The sequence below is a fragment of the Callospermophilus lateralis genome, chromosome 10 (assembly GCF_048772815.1).
Source record: "Callospermophilus lateralis isolate mCalLat2 chromosome 10, mCalLat2.hap1, whole genome shotgun sequence".
NCBI classification, from domain to species: Eukaryota; Metazoa; Chordata; class Mammalia; order Rodentia; family Sciuridae; genus Callospermophilus; species Callospermophilus lateralis.
Genome location: NC_135314.1, coordinates 3,508,498 through 3,521,598, shown reverse-complemented (window position 1 = coordinate 3,521,598; position 13,101 = coordinate 3,508,498). Strand labels below are relative to the sequence as shown.

The 13,101-nt window shown below is 56.7% G+C and overlaps 1 protein-coding gene across 1 annotated transcript in view; it reads left to right on the top strand.

The window, feature by feature from the left end:
- The first annotated feature begins 3,804 nt into the window (after window positions 1–3,804).
- The window catches only part of Umodl1 (uromodulin like 1), a 51,617-nt gene continuing 42,320 nt past the window's right edge, over window positions 3,805–13,101 (top strand). The window contains exons 1-2 of the mRNA XM_076868590.2: window positions 3,805–3,880; window positions 6,530–6,772. Coding sequence (XP_076724705.2) covers window positions 3,805–3,880; window positions 6,530–6,772 — 319 coding nt within the window. The remainder of the gene's footprint in view (window positions 3,881–6,529; window positions 6,773–13,101) is intronic.

Sequence of the window (13,101 nt, the reverse complement as noted above, 5' to 3'; positions counted from 1 at the left end):
GAGGATGTGCGCCCAGCTGTGTCTCAGAGCTACAACCAGAGAAGGAGGGTCTTCCTTAGGGCAGAGGAGAACATATCTAGAAAGTCGTCTTACCCTCCCGTGGCGTGGGTCACCTGCTCCAGACCACCTTGCCAAGCCCTCCTCCCCCCAGGTGGCTCTGAGGGTGCAGTTTCCCTCAAGAGCCTCTGGAGGACACAGCAAGGGCAGGTGTCACAGTTGTCACACCAGGGCCTGGACTGGCATCTGTCCCCCACTCCCTGCACAGGGGACCAGGGACAAGAGTTCAGGAGAGAGGCTGACCCAGAAGGGAGCCTGTGTTGAAAGGAGGACCCCAGGAAATCTGTGACAGCCTTGCCAGGAGCTGGAGGCTACCTCCCAGGTGGCCCCCATTGTACTCCGAGAAGCCCCGTCTTGGTGCCTGTGATCGCCAGGGAGCTGCCTGCGGTGGGCGGGAAGCCGGCTCAGCTTAGTCCAGGCCTCCTCCGAATCCAGACTTTTCCAGTTTCACGAATCTGCTGTCTGGCTCATCACTGCCACTCTCCTGCCCTGCTAGTGCTTCGTGGAAATGAGCCCCGCCTGCTGAGCTCTTGGAGAGGGGACTTCTCCCGCCTCCACCTGCGTCTCCCCTGCTCCCGGACTCCAGTAGGACAAGGGCCTCTGCAGTCGGGACAGCGCAGGTGTCTCCAAGTCCCCACTTCCGCCAGGGCAGCTCCCTCGCATGGACCTGCTGCCGGCCATTCCTCCTTCCCTCTGGGTTGGCGTCCCCCACCTCGGCAGCCCTCCCTCCTCTCCCAAGGGAAGGTGGCTGTGTGTTGCCTGGGGACAGGATCCCAGAGGAGGCTGCAGGTATTAGTGGTGCCTCCTCACCCTCCCAGCCCGGACCAGTGGGAGGACTTCACGTTGGCTGTGCTCGTCCCCGTCTCTGGGACACGATCAGGGCGGACACACTTGAGTCAGCACACACAGGTCACAGCACTCAGACCCCAGGTGAGGACGGGCCGTCAGGGAGTGGGACCCATGCTCTCCCCGTAATGGAGGAGATGAATCATGGCGGCCTCTGCTGAGGCTGTCCAGGGCCCGCAGGCCCTTCCTCACCTTATGTCTGTGCGTGTGTGCAGATGTGAGCAAGCAGGCATGTGTGTAAACGTGCACGAGCTAGCATGACTTCTGAGTGTGAACACGTGTGAGAGCTGCGTGTATGTGAGCATTGGTGGGTGTGAAAGTGAATTGTGAGCATGTGTCAGTGTGTGAGGGAGCTGGTGGGACCAAGCCTGTGTGTGTGCATGGGTGTGTGTGAACCCTTCAACTGCACACCATGGCTTCCCCTGTTCTCCTGCGTGTGGACACTGGGTCAGCGGGACGCTGGGCTGTCTGCTGGACATGCTGCTCTCTGATGGACACGACCTGGCCATGCTGACTCTAAACAAGACCGTCCTTCTCTCCTGGCCACAGGGTGCAGCTGCTTTGCCTAACAAGGCAAAGTGGAAAGTTCCCGCCGTCATCTGTGCCTGAGCTTGGGCTCACAGAGCACAATCACACCCTCACTCACACACGCTCACTCACATATCCACACCTCACACCTGCACATACACTCAAACATGCTTACACTCATGTATACTCCCACACTCACAAACACACACCCATACAGTCACACACGCACTCTCATACTCACTCATACCCACTCACTCACAATAACACTCTCATGAATAACACTCACTCAGTCACGCACACACCCAACACATGTGCGCACACACACACCCCTTTTGCTGGGCCTTTATGGAGGAGTGATTGACAGGAAGACCTGTTAGTTAACAGCTAGAAACTGTTAACTTGGTTCTTTTTGGGCGACAGGCATTTAACCATAGAGAAAGCATGAGGACATTCCAGACTCCACCGAGTCCTCAGCGGGGCATCCTGCCCTCCCTGTGCTGGGCTGGAGGGTGCAGTGCTCTCTCCAGAGGGACCAGAGGCCATGGAGTGGCGTGGGAGGCAGGGGGCCAGGCTGGGGTCCCCTCCCTCACCACGTGCCTTCCTGAACCGCGGCCCCCCTTCCTGGAACCCACCTGGTGAAGGACCTGCGCTGTAGGGCGGTAGAGAATTGCAGGGAAAAGGATTTTTAAACTTTAATGTTGTCCCTGATTCACCTCCACATGCTATGGAAACTTCCTGTGTTGTACAAACTTCCCGAGAGAAGGTAAGTGTGGTATTATAAAGAAGATTCAGCTTGCATTTTAAATGTCCAGACTTACTCAAATTTTAATTAATTTTCTTTTTTTTCTAAAGATAGAGAGAGGGAGAGAAGAGAGAGAATTTTTTAATATTTATTTTTCAGTTTTCGGTGGACACAACATCTTTTATTTTATTTTTATGTGTTGCTGAGGATCGAACCCAGCGCCCCACGCACACCAGGCGAGCGCGTTACCACTTGAGCCACATCCCCAGCCCTAATTTTCTATTTATTCTTCTAATGTCAATCAAATTAATTTCCTCGAACATGAGAGTTTTAGAATCGATCCTTTCCTTATTAAACTCTTTATTTTTAACCTGTATTACAGCACAGTCTACGGGTTGGTCTTCACGAAACTCGGGTCTTCTGTAAAGGGACTTGCTGTCCTCCAGGGAACCCCTGTGCAGGGCCCTTGGCTGTGGTTATTTCCAGCTTCTCTTTAAAGTTCTTGCCATGGCATCTGACTCTCAGCCATTAGCCATGCAAGCGCAGCAGTGAGTCGTCGGGGAGATGAACCCACAGAGAATAGAAGACATGGCAACGTGGGCATGGGCATCAGGTGGAAGGCCCCTGGGAGAGGGGACAGCCAGGGGCCCCTGTACCTACCCTGTGGTCTTCTCCAAGAAGCCAACAGCTTTCAATACCAAGCTACGAAGAGCGCAAAGGCTTTGTGGGCTAGAGAGAGTTTGACATGAAATCTAAAAATCCATCTCACATGACAGTTAGTGAAATAAAAATGCCTCCTATAATTCCCCCACCTCAACAGGCTTTCTCTTCTTCCCTTGATCTTCTCTGGGTTTCATCCACTTTCATATAAGGTTGGGGTTGATTTCTTTCTGTAGGCAGTTGTATGAACTTTTGTTTTGAGTTTACAGTGCTCATTTTTTCTTAATGCTGGTAAAACATCTTCATGGTGGGCATTTCCCGATTCTTTAATATTCCATCCTCTGCAATAATTCATTTTTCCCCCACTTGTGGCTGTTCCACAGGTGATTTTCCATTCCAATCACCGATAGTGAGCGTCTCTGTGAGCACAGCCCAGCGATCCCCAGGAGAAGGGTCTGGTGGGGCTGGTGAAGTCCCACTCATGACTTCTGAGCTGTATTGTGGAGCTGTGTGAAGGGTGCCTTTCTGAGTCTGATGTACCACTTTGATTTGATGCTGTTTTCTCCTGCCAGTTTGCAGTGATAGGGTAAGAGAATACTTTGCACTTGGTGGGGGGACACAGATTTGGGTTTGCAATGCATTTTCTGGGTAACAATGAGATGGAACTCAGCGATGAGACTGGAGATGTTGGCCGCTCACCTTTCCTAAAAGATGCCATCTGCTTGGAGCAAGAATAGTCTGTGACATGCAGGAGCCCCCAGGGAAACAGCGGTAGCAGGCGGGCATTGATGAGCAGGCATAAGGGACTGCTCCCAGCAGATGCTCCCTCTGAAGCCATTGCCATCACCAGCAGCACAGGGGACAGAGGGCCTTTTCTTGGGGCCCAGGCGACGCAGGCCCTGAGTGCCCCTCCAAAGACTCAGACTGCTGCGTTGGAAGCCCTGGGTCCTGCGTGGCCCCTGCCCCCGAGGATGCCCATGACCCTGGGGCTGGCCCTGCTGGCTTTGGCCAGTGCGGTGGGTCTGAGCCAGGCCAGCAGCTTTACAGGTGAGGCATCTGGGCTCAGCTTGGGTGATTTTTGAGGAAGGGGCTCCTTGGGAGAGGGTCTCATGAGGATGGCACCTATGGGGACACCGTGTCTTCTATGAGGGATGGACCTGCTCCTGGATGGCCAAGCTACATAGGTAGGGGAGCACCCTGCAAGCTTCCAGAAAGAGGGCTCCTTCAGTGCCAGTGTGCCTCTGGGGGTCCTGGGGATCCTTGGGGTTAAAATGCAGATTCAGAGTTGGCAGGGGGCAGGGTGGGGCCTGAAACTGCATTTGTGCCGAAGGTGTGGTAGATCCTGGACCCAGTTGGGGACAGCAAGCTCTTAGAGATTATCCTGGACCTCAGGGTATTGAAGTCCTTGATCATAGGTCAGGACCCAGGAACCAGAGATGTTAGGGCTTGCCCTTCGCCACCTAGCTCCTAAGTGCAGAATTACTGCCATGGAGTGAGGGGTGGGTAAGGGCATAGGCAGGAGCCTCAGGAGACACAGGGTTTGTAGAGCTGCAGGGCTGGGGTGTCGCTCAGGGCAGAGTTCACAGTTAGCACACTGGGTTCCGTGCCCAGTACCGCAGACAAACAGAAACCCGTGGATTTCTGAAACACAGATTGCAAGAAATTGAGATTCCAAGCTTTAAAATTATTTCCTCTTAAAACTCTCTCACTCAGTTGGGAGTCTAAAGAGTCCCACGCTGTCTCCAAATCAACTACAGCTTCCCTGCAGACAGGAGTGGGCATGTGTGTGTGTGTGTGTGTGTGTGTGTGTGTGCGCGCACGCGCGCACGCACGGCACGCGCACATGGTGAGTGAGAGCCTGTGAATGTGTGCGAGTGTGTGCACATGTATGAGCTTGTGTGAGCATGTGCATGTGCACACACATGTGCCAGCTGGAGGGCCCGCCTGGCCATTAGCTGGGACCCATAAAGAGCAGGTGGAGCCAGGGGGCTCTCTAAACAGTACATACTGTGGCCTTCGGTGGAATCTCACCTTAGGTGAAGGTGAAACCCTCTAGAGCCACCTGATGCTGGGCACCTGGGGCTTCGTCCTGCTCAGCATGGCCACCGAGTTTGAGCTTGGGTTCGTTCTGCCACTCTCTCACCCTCTCCTAGTCATATCTGAACTTTTGGCCAACCCCCGCCCCCCACAACCCCAACTTCTCCTGTCCCCTCCCATGTCACCAAGGCTCTGTGCTCTCCAGAACAGACTGGACCTACATTTGGCAGAGGAGCAACCAGGTCGCCCTGACCCACCGAGTCCCCTGAGGAGGGTGACTGGGATGCAGCATCCCCCAGGAAGGTGGCAGCTTGTCCTCTGTGGCTGGAGAGGCTTGTTCTCTGCCCCGGGGTTCCACCCAGAATAAGGCTACACCCCTTCCAACAGCCAGTCCACGGCTGGCTCTGTCCATTTCTTACTGGTTCTCACTATCTACATGTTTGTGAGTCACCCAAACGTCCAGGGCAGGTGTCTTCAGAGGTGCCATCCTGGGGTGGGGACAAAGGCAGTTGCTCTTCTTAGGATAATTTCTGCCCCGTCTATGAGTTCCTCCCAGCAACCCACCGAGTTGCTCTTGGAGGGAAATAAGTGGTGGCATTGGCCCTACCCACAGGCTGTAGTCTAGTGGGGCGGAGAGCTTGAGGCTGAGCATCTGAAGATGCGGGCACCGGCCAGTCACTCCTTCAGCCCATATCTGAGTCCAGCACACAGAGCCCCTGCTGGGTGCTATGGGAGTTGAGGGGAGCCCATCTCCAGTTAGGGTCACCTCTTGAGCTTTTGGGGGTTAGCACCTGAACATATTTTGGAGGAACACAATCCCCCCCAAGCAACTTCAGTGACATGAGGTGACAGAGGCTCCCTGGGAAGAGGGGAAGTCCCAGGAGCCACCTGGGGAGAGACCATGACAAAGGGGCAGAGAGCTGGCAGATGTCACCTGTGCCTAAGTCTCAAGAACAGAGTACTCAGATTGACAAAGGATCAATGGGCGTCACGTAGGAGCCAGGCTCCAGGGCAGAGATGCTCAGGGCCTGACGGGGTCAGTGGGAGGCTCCATCTAGAACAGGGTGACGTGCCCTCCGCCCTCCATGACAATAGTGACAGTTGCAGTGAACTTCATCATGTATGCACGTTTCACATGTGGCTACATGTTTGTTATTTATCATTATTGGATTTTATTGCACAAAAGTTGTCACTGTCTTCTGCCTGGCCTGAACAGGCCCCTGGTAGGAGGGAGGGAGTTGCTGCCTACCCGTGTCCCACATGCCCAGCCTGAGGCTCACGAGTCAGGTGTGCACGAGATTTTACACTGCAGAACCAGAAACGTGCAGTAGTCAACGGGACGGGACCTCCTGGTTCTGCTTCTTCAGCATCTTCACTGTCAGAGCCCTGGCTCCGGGAGGTGGGAGTGGCCTGGGTGGCGGCTCACTCTAAGAGGGGTTTTTTAGCCTGCCGACAGGTGTTGATGCACCATTCCTTTCAGTTTGGCGCAAACCCCATGACTCTTGGTGCACAGAGGCCAAGGCTGTGGTTGGGCAGGTGGCGGGACATGAGCGGCTCTAGTGTGGCGATCCTATCCACTGGCTGTGGCAGAGGTGGCCATCCATGTAACCCACGTTGATCTGACGCTTTGGTCCCACCTCTTTGCCCACTCCCTCATAGAAAAAGGCCTGTCCTTGCTGAGCTACCAGCTGTGCAGCTACCTGGAGACCCGAAGCGTCCCGAGGGTGGAGGCTGTCCAGACTTCCCACGTTGTCCACGCATCCTGCGGGGGCTGGATCCCATGGAGGTGGTGCCCCAAGACTGTTTACAGGACACAGTACCTGACGGTGGAGGTCCCCGAGTCCAGGAACGTGACCGACTGCTGCAAGGGCTACGAGCAGCTCGGCCTCTACTGCGTCCTGTGTGAGTCCAGGGTGCAGGGCGGTGGCAGGGGCAGAGATGGAGTCTCTGGGACTGTCATGTGCCTGCTGTCAGCACTGAACTGTTTAGGTCTTGTGCATTAGGGTCATCTGAAGGAGGTCACAGGCCCCACCCCCAGAGTTCTGAGTCTGTGGGTCATGATGAAAGGCAAGAGTTGGCCTTCCCGGCCTGTTCCCAGGTGGTACGGAGGCTCTGTGGTCCTCAGCCTGGACGGCACACCCAGGGCCTGGGAGCTGTAGACCTGCCCAAGCTCGGAGGCTGTGCAGGCTCCTCCCCAGCCGCACAGTCCTCTCCTTTTGAAGGTCATGGTTAGGTGATGTGAGTTCCAGCTCACGTCCTAGCCTGAACCCTACGGTGGGCTGGAAGGCCAGGCCTCCCCCATCACTGCCCAGAGGCCACGTCCTCCTGCCTCCACCCTGCAGTGTGAAGCTGCTGCTGTGAGCAGAGGTGGCTGTTGCCAAGGCGACCAGTGTGGCTGCCAGGGCCACAGCAGGGCCAGGCAGGGCTCAGATGACCTCTTCCGGGAGGGAGTGTGAGAGGCAGGGTGCGTGGGTGGTGCTGCTCGCTCTGAGTCAGGATCAGATCAGAGTGAGCCTCCGTACAGTCAGAAGGTCCTCTCCCGCCCTGGGGAGGGCAAGTGGGAAGGGGTTCCGGCTAGGTGTCAGCAGGGCCACCCAGGAAACGAGGGCAGCAGCCCAGGGCAGAAAGCACTAGCTGTGGGGGCCCCGAGAAGGGCCCCAAGGGACCAATTCCTGTGGCCCAGGCCAGTATGCCAGCAGGCTGGGAGCCCCCAATTCCCCAGTGCAACATCATCAAGGATGGGTGGTGGACACTTCCCCATTGTCCTGTTCAGAGGGCCAGGTGTAGAGAGGGCTGAAGGCTCTGGACTGATGCCTGTTAAGCAGGAGCCTGGTGAGCACCACCACCATCAGCCTCCTCTGCAGAAGAAACAGGGCCAGCTGACTCAGGGCCAGCACCGGGCAGGGAAAGGGTGTCCCTGTCCATTCACTAAGTGATGGGGTCTAAGGAGTCCCTTTGTGCCCAGACCCCAGCCCTATTTCCATGTTCCTGTCTCCAGGGCTCGTGGGCAACCGTGGCCAGCCAGTCCCACCGCAGTTGCTCCTGCACACCTCCCGGGGCTGGGGTCACCTTGCGTTCCCAGCCTGCTGTGAAGGCCTTGTGGCTCAGAGATCATGGCATGGAGCTCATGATCTGGCCGTTGAAGGCTGGCACAGGCCTGCCCTGTCCCATCTGCTACACTTCTTCTGACTTGTTATTGCTATCAGGACTAGTGAGGTGACACAGCTGGAGGGAGGGAGGCAGCCCCAAGGGAGGCCGATCCTCAGCCCCTTCCCACCTCCAGCCCTGCCTAGGGCACCTGCGGCCCTGCTCTGCTCCACATGCTAATCCCCATGGAAGGGAAGATTGGAGGCTTGGCCCTCCCCACCACCTGCCCCCACCTTCCCTCAGCAAACCAGCATCTGGAAGGGCCTCTTGTGGGGCCTTGGCCCCCTTTTAAGAGCATTAGGACCTTTAATTAGAGACTCACCAGGGTGAGGGGAGGGTACAAGTGTTCTAGTTAGAGAGTCTCAGGTGGGCACAGTGCTGCTCTGGGGAGCTGCAGGTGACCCTGTGGCAGGTGAGGCAGGGTGAGGCAGGTAAGGATGGCTGGGGGAGAGGGAGAGAGGCACTGTGAGGCAGGACAATTCATGATCCCCTTGATTCCTGGAAGCGCTACTCTAGTAGCAGGGGACCCGGAGAGGCAGACAGGACCCTGGAAAGAAAGGAGAGGAAATGGGCATTGGTCAGTGGTGTTGGAGGGACGGGCCAGATAGGAGATCCTTGCTCCTCTGTCACTCAGGAGGAGCTCTGCCTGGTGTGAACCCAGCCAGAGAGAGGCCAGGGACCTCACCAGGACTGGCAGCTAGTGGGCAGGCTGGGGATGGGGCCCCAAGTCTCTGGCCTCACACCATCGTTTTCTGGTTCACCAAGCTGCACTTGCTGTTGGGGAGCATTTGAGGTCAGTGGCCATGGTGATGGTGGGAGGGGAACATTTCAGGGCACCAAGGACACTGCGTTCTCCCCCGGGAAAGTCCCTGCTGGTGCCAGGGCTTGTCGTATAGCATAACCCATGGGGCCACCGTGGCTCCCTCTCTCTGTGAGGGACCATCGTAAGCACTGATCTCTACCCAGCTCTTGTTCAAAGGCAGGCCCTGGTGGCCTGAGGCTGCCAGTGGGCACCACATCTACACCATGGATGTGGATGGGCAGCCCAGCCCTGCCCAGCGTTCTGGGTCACTCCATGACTGTTTTGTGAATGCCCACTTGGAGCCACCCATGGTGGGTTGGCCGTGTAGAGCTCGAGCAGCCCAGCTAAGACCCGCAGCTCGGGTTTGCCCAGGATGAAGCTGGTGCAGAGCTGGACCTCACAGGTGGACGGTGGGAGGGACAAAGAAGCCCAAAGACATGTTCTCTCGGGCAAAGCCTCTTGCCCTGGTGCCTTTGCATCAGTACCTTGTCCCCAGGCGGCAGCAAAATGCCACTTTCCCTTCTCTTCTCTGCCCTGGATGCCGGCATCCAAAAAGTCATCAGCACGTGGGATGCCTGAATGCCTCTTCCACCTGTGGGCCCAGCACTGCTGGGAAATGATAAGTCACATTTTTTGATTTAAACTTTAAAAAATGTAATAACAAAAATGAATGCACGGCCATTGGCCATTCATCAAAAATGAATGCACAAATAATTTGGAAGCACAGAGAACAGACGGAAATTACCCCAAAGCCCGCTACCCGAGAATAACCCCAGTTAGATTTCTTCTGGTCTATATCCAGGCAGGGCATCTTATGGAGGATGGTGGCCCCAGACAGGGATTTCTGAAGAACACCCTCACCCCTGGCCAGGCGGCCCAGGCGTCTTCATGTCGATAAGTATTATCTACTGCCTGACTCAGTGGCTCCTGCACACCACCTCCATGGACGTAGCAGTGCTTCTTATGCATCTCTGATTGCTTAACATTTAGTTGTTCCCCATGTTTTTATTATCATAAGTAATGCTGAAAATCATAAGGGACACACACTGCTCCCACAGTAGGACCACGTATCAGGGTACCTTCTGAGAAGTGGGACCAAGCGTCTTGCCAAAGCTCACCATGTCCAGGGACTCCTGGCTTCTGCACGGCTCACTCTATGGGTTCAAGGCCTTGGCAAGCTCCCCTCCTTGGGCAAGCCAGGACCCCACTGGACCAGGAGACCCCCTAACTCCCATCCCTCCCTGATGATGGCCAGGGCCCTGGAGGAATAAGGCAGGAAAGGATGCCACACAGGGCAACGGGCTCCGCAGCCCCTGGGATGTTGCTGCCTGGACGGAAATCGCAGCGTCATCTCGCTGAGTCAGGACTACCTGGGCTGCCGGGTGCCCCGTTTCAAGGTTTGCCTTGGGTTAGGGAGGGAGAAGGAGATTCTTGACTTCTGACCAAGTTAGAGTCATTGGTGCTCCTCTGAGGGCACTGGGTGAGCCACCAGTGGAGGCAGGGAGGGGATTCCCAGTAGTCAAACAGAGGCGCAGGGCCTGGACCAAAATACCGCCGTCATGATCAGGCGGCCGAGGCTGGAAGCCAGTTTTGGGGGGTGGGCTGTATTTTCTTTAAATTTAAATAAACATGTTAGCTGAGGACAGTTTTAGGCTGATGGAAGAGGGGCAAAGAAGGCACACAGCTCCCTGCCACGCCTCTGAGCTTCCTCGTGTCACTGGGTGGTTTGTCCCAGGCCAGGGTCTGGGCATGGGACTCCATGTTGCTTGGATTGGTCATCCACCTTGCCTCGCCTCTCTTCTGTCCCAGGAGCCCACCTCACACTCAGTTCCGACGTCTGCTGGGCCTTGAGGCCCTTGCCACTCACTGCAGGGAGGAAGCAGGGAGCCCGCTCTCCCTCCTTGGCCTGTGCAGACAGCCATTTCTTTTTTCTTTTTTTTTTTTTAATATTTATTTTTCAGTTTTCGGTGGACACAACATCTTGATTTTATTTTTATGTGGTGCTGAGGATCGAACCCAGTGCCTCGTGCCTGCCAGGTGAGCGCGCTACCATTTGAGCCACAACCCCAGCCCCCAGACATCCATTTCTTATACTCCAGAGCCATTGCTGGCCTGGCCCTCTCTCTGGGACCTGGAGACATTAGTGCAGTCACCTGGATGGCAAGGACACCAAGGTACAGCCAAGGACGACTCAGAAAGCAGGGAGTTACTTCAGCCATGTGAATCCCACAGCCAGAAGCGGCTACCGCAGCTTCCTGGCGACAGAGAGCCAGGGGACCCTCATACGTTAAGAGCTTCAGCTGCCCCTGCTCTGCCTTGGCAGACACAGCCACCTTTGGAGAGGTGTTCCCCACAGAAGAGAGGAATAGGGTCTTCTGCTCTGTAAAACATCTGTGGAGCCCCAGGAGAATGGACCTGGGCCACAGCCCCTGGAGGCCTCCCTTAGCCTTGGCTCATCGCCTGCCTCCCACCCTCATGGGGACAGCTGCAGAGCCTGGTTACCCATGGGACTTGCAGAGCTTCGTGGCCCTTGGGGGCTCATGATGAAGACACACACCTTCTAGTGCCTCCAGGCTTGAGCCGTGTGGGTTGGGGCAGCACCTGCAGGGGGCATGGCCCCTGCCCTCGGCTGCTGGGTGGGTGGCTGAGCTCCCAGCCCTCCTGGCACTGACACTGCCTCTCTCCTGCCTTCTGCTGCCCTCCCGCTGCCCTGTTCCTCCTCGGGCTCCCATCTCAGTTTTATTCCTCCTGGGGAATGAGACGGCTGCCCCCCAGTCTGGCCCGCCTTCCGGGCTGGCTGGGGAGGTCTGTCCCGCTACAGGTCCAGCTCTCCTGGACATCAGTGCGTGCTCCACTGTCTCCCTGCAGTGTCTCCTGGAGCTCAGCCCCTGGGCTCCAGATTCTCCTCTCCTCCCTCTCCTGCTTTCCTGTGGCTGGAACGCCATCTACCTGGACTCCTGGCCCTTGCTAGGACCCCGAGAAGCCCACCATGGCCACCCCACCCCATTACTGAGCTCCTGGTCACTAGGATTACCAGTCCTTGCAGGTGGCTCCCTCTGTCCCTGGCCTCACATCACCTGTGCCCCCACAGCAGCTCCCTCGGTCCTGGCGGTCCCACCTCTGCCAGGAGTGACTCCCAGGCCGTGTTCACAGCACACGCTGTGCTAACAGGCCCTGGGCTCTGCAGCCACCAGCCTCAGCTGACCTCATGTTGATGGGGTGGGGTGTGCACTGCTAGGTGCATCTCCACACAGGTGTCCAGTAACTTTTCAGACTTCACATGGACAAGGCTGGACTCTGAGGTCCTGCCACTCTTCCTGCAGCATCCCCAGCTGAGGACCAGAGGCAGGTGGGTGCCCAGGTCCGCAGCCTTGGAGGCTCCCTGAGGCTCCTCTTTCTCTTGCACCCCACCTTCCGCCCTGTCTGTTGGCACATCCTGGAGATGCTTGTAGCTGATAAATCCGGTCTGATTCCTCACCTTCTCTGCCACCTGGCCTCCGCATCCCTCCTGAATCATGGTGACAGCCTTCCTCCCTTCTGAGGCTGCTCCCCAGCAGGCAGAAGGGCCTCCACAATGTGGACCAGACCAGCACGTGTCCTGTGCCCCCAGGAAGCAGGAGGACAAAGGGAAGGTGCAGCACCCAGGGGCTATTTCACAGCATTGGCCATACGTGGAGAAGTTGGCTGTTGGATCTTCAAGCACCTCAGGTTTTCACGTGAAGCCAGGCAGCTCCAGCCTCCAGGGCAAACTGAGGGTCACAGGAGATGGGGTACAGAGCAGGCCAGAGTAATCAGAGGGACTGGGGGTACCAGTAGTGTCCCCATCATCACTAGATGGCTCAAATCTCCAGGGCCCCCACTCAGGCACAGGGTCTCTGCCCCCGCTGAGCCTCCTGCCTGGCCACAGACAGACCCTTTGAGGGTCCAAGACTCCCTCACCTCCTGTCGACAGGGCACTCTACCAGGCTCCTTTGGCTTGCCAGACAGAGGCACTGCATCTCCCCCCAGAGCCTTCCCTGACACCCCCCACCCCCCCGCCCCCCTCCTACCTTATCCCAGGCTCTGCTCCTATGTGACCTTCTGTAGGTTCACCTGCAGATTCCATCCCCCTGGAACACAGTCTCAAGGGTAGATGGGCCAGGCACTGAGCACCATGCCTGGTAAGTGCTCAGTAGATGTTCAGTGGCTGAATGAGCGAGCGAGTGGAGCTATCGGGACAGGAAGCCATATGGGGTCCTGGAAGAGGGTGTAGAGCCACCATCCCCAGACTCTGCAGGTCAGA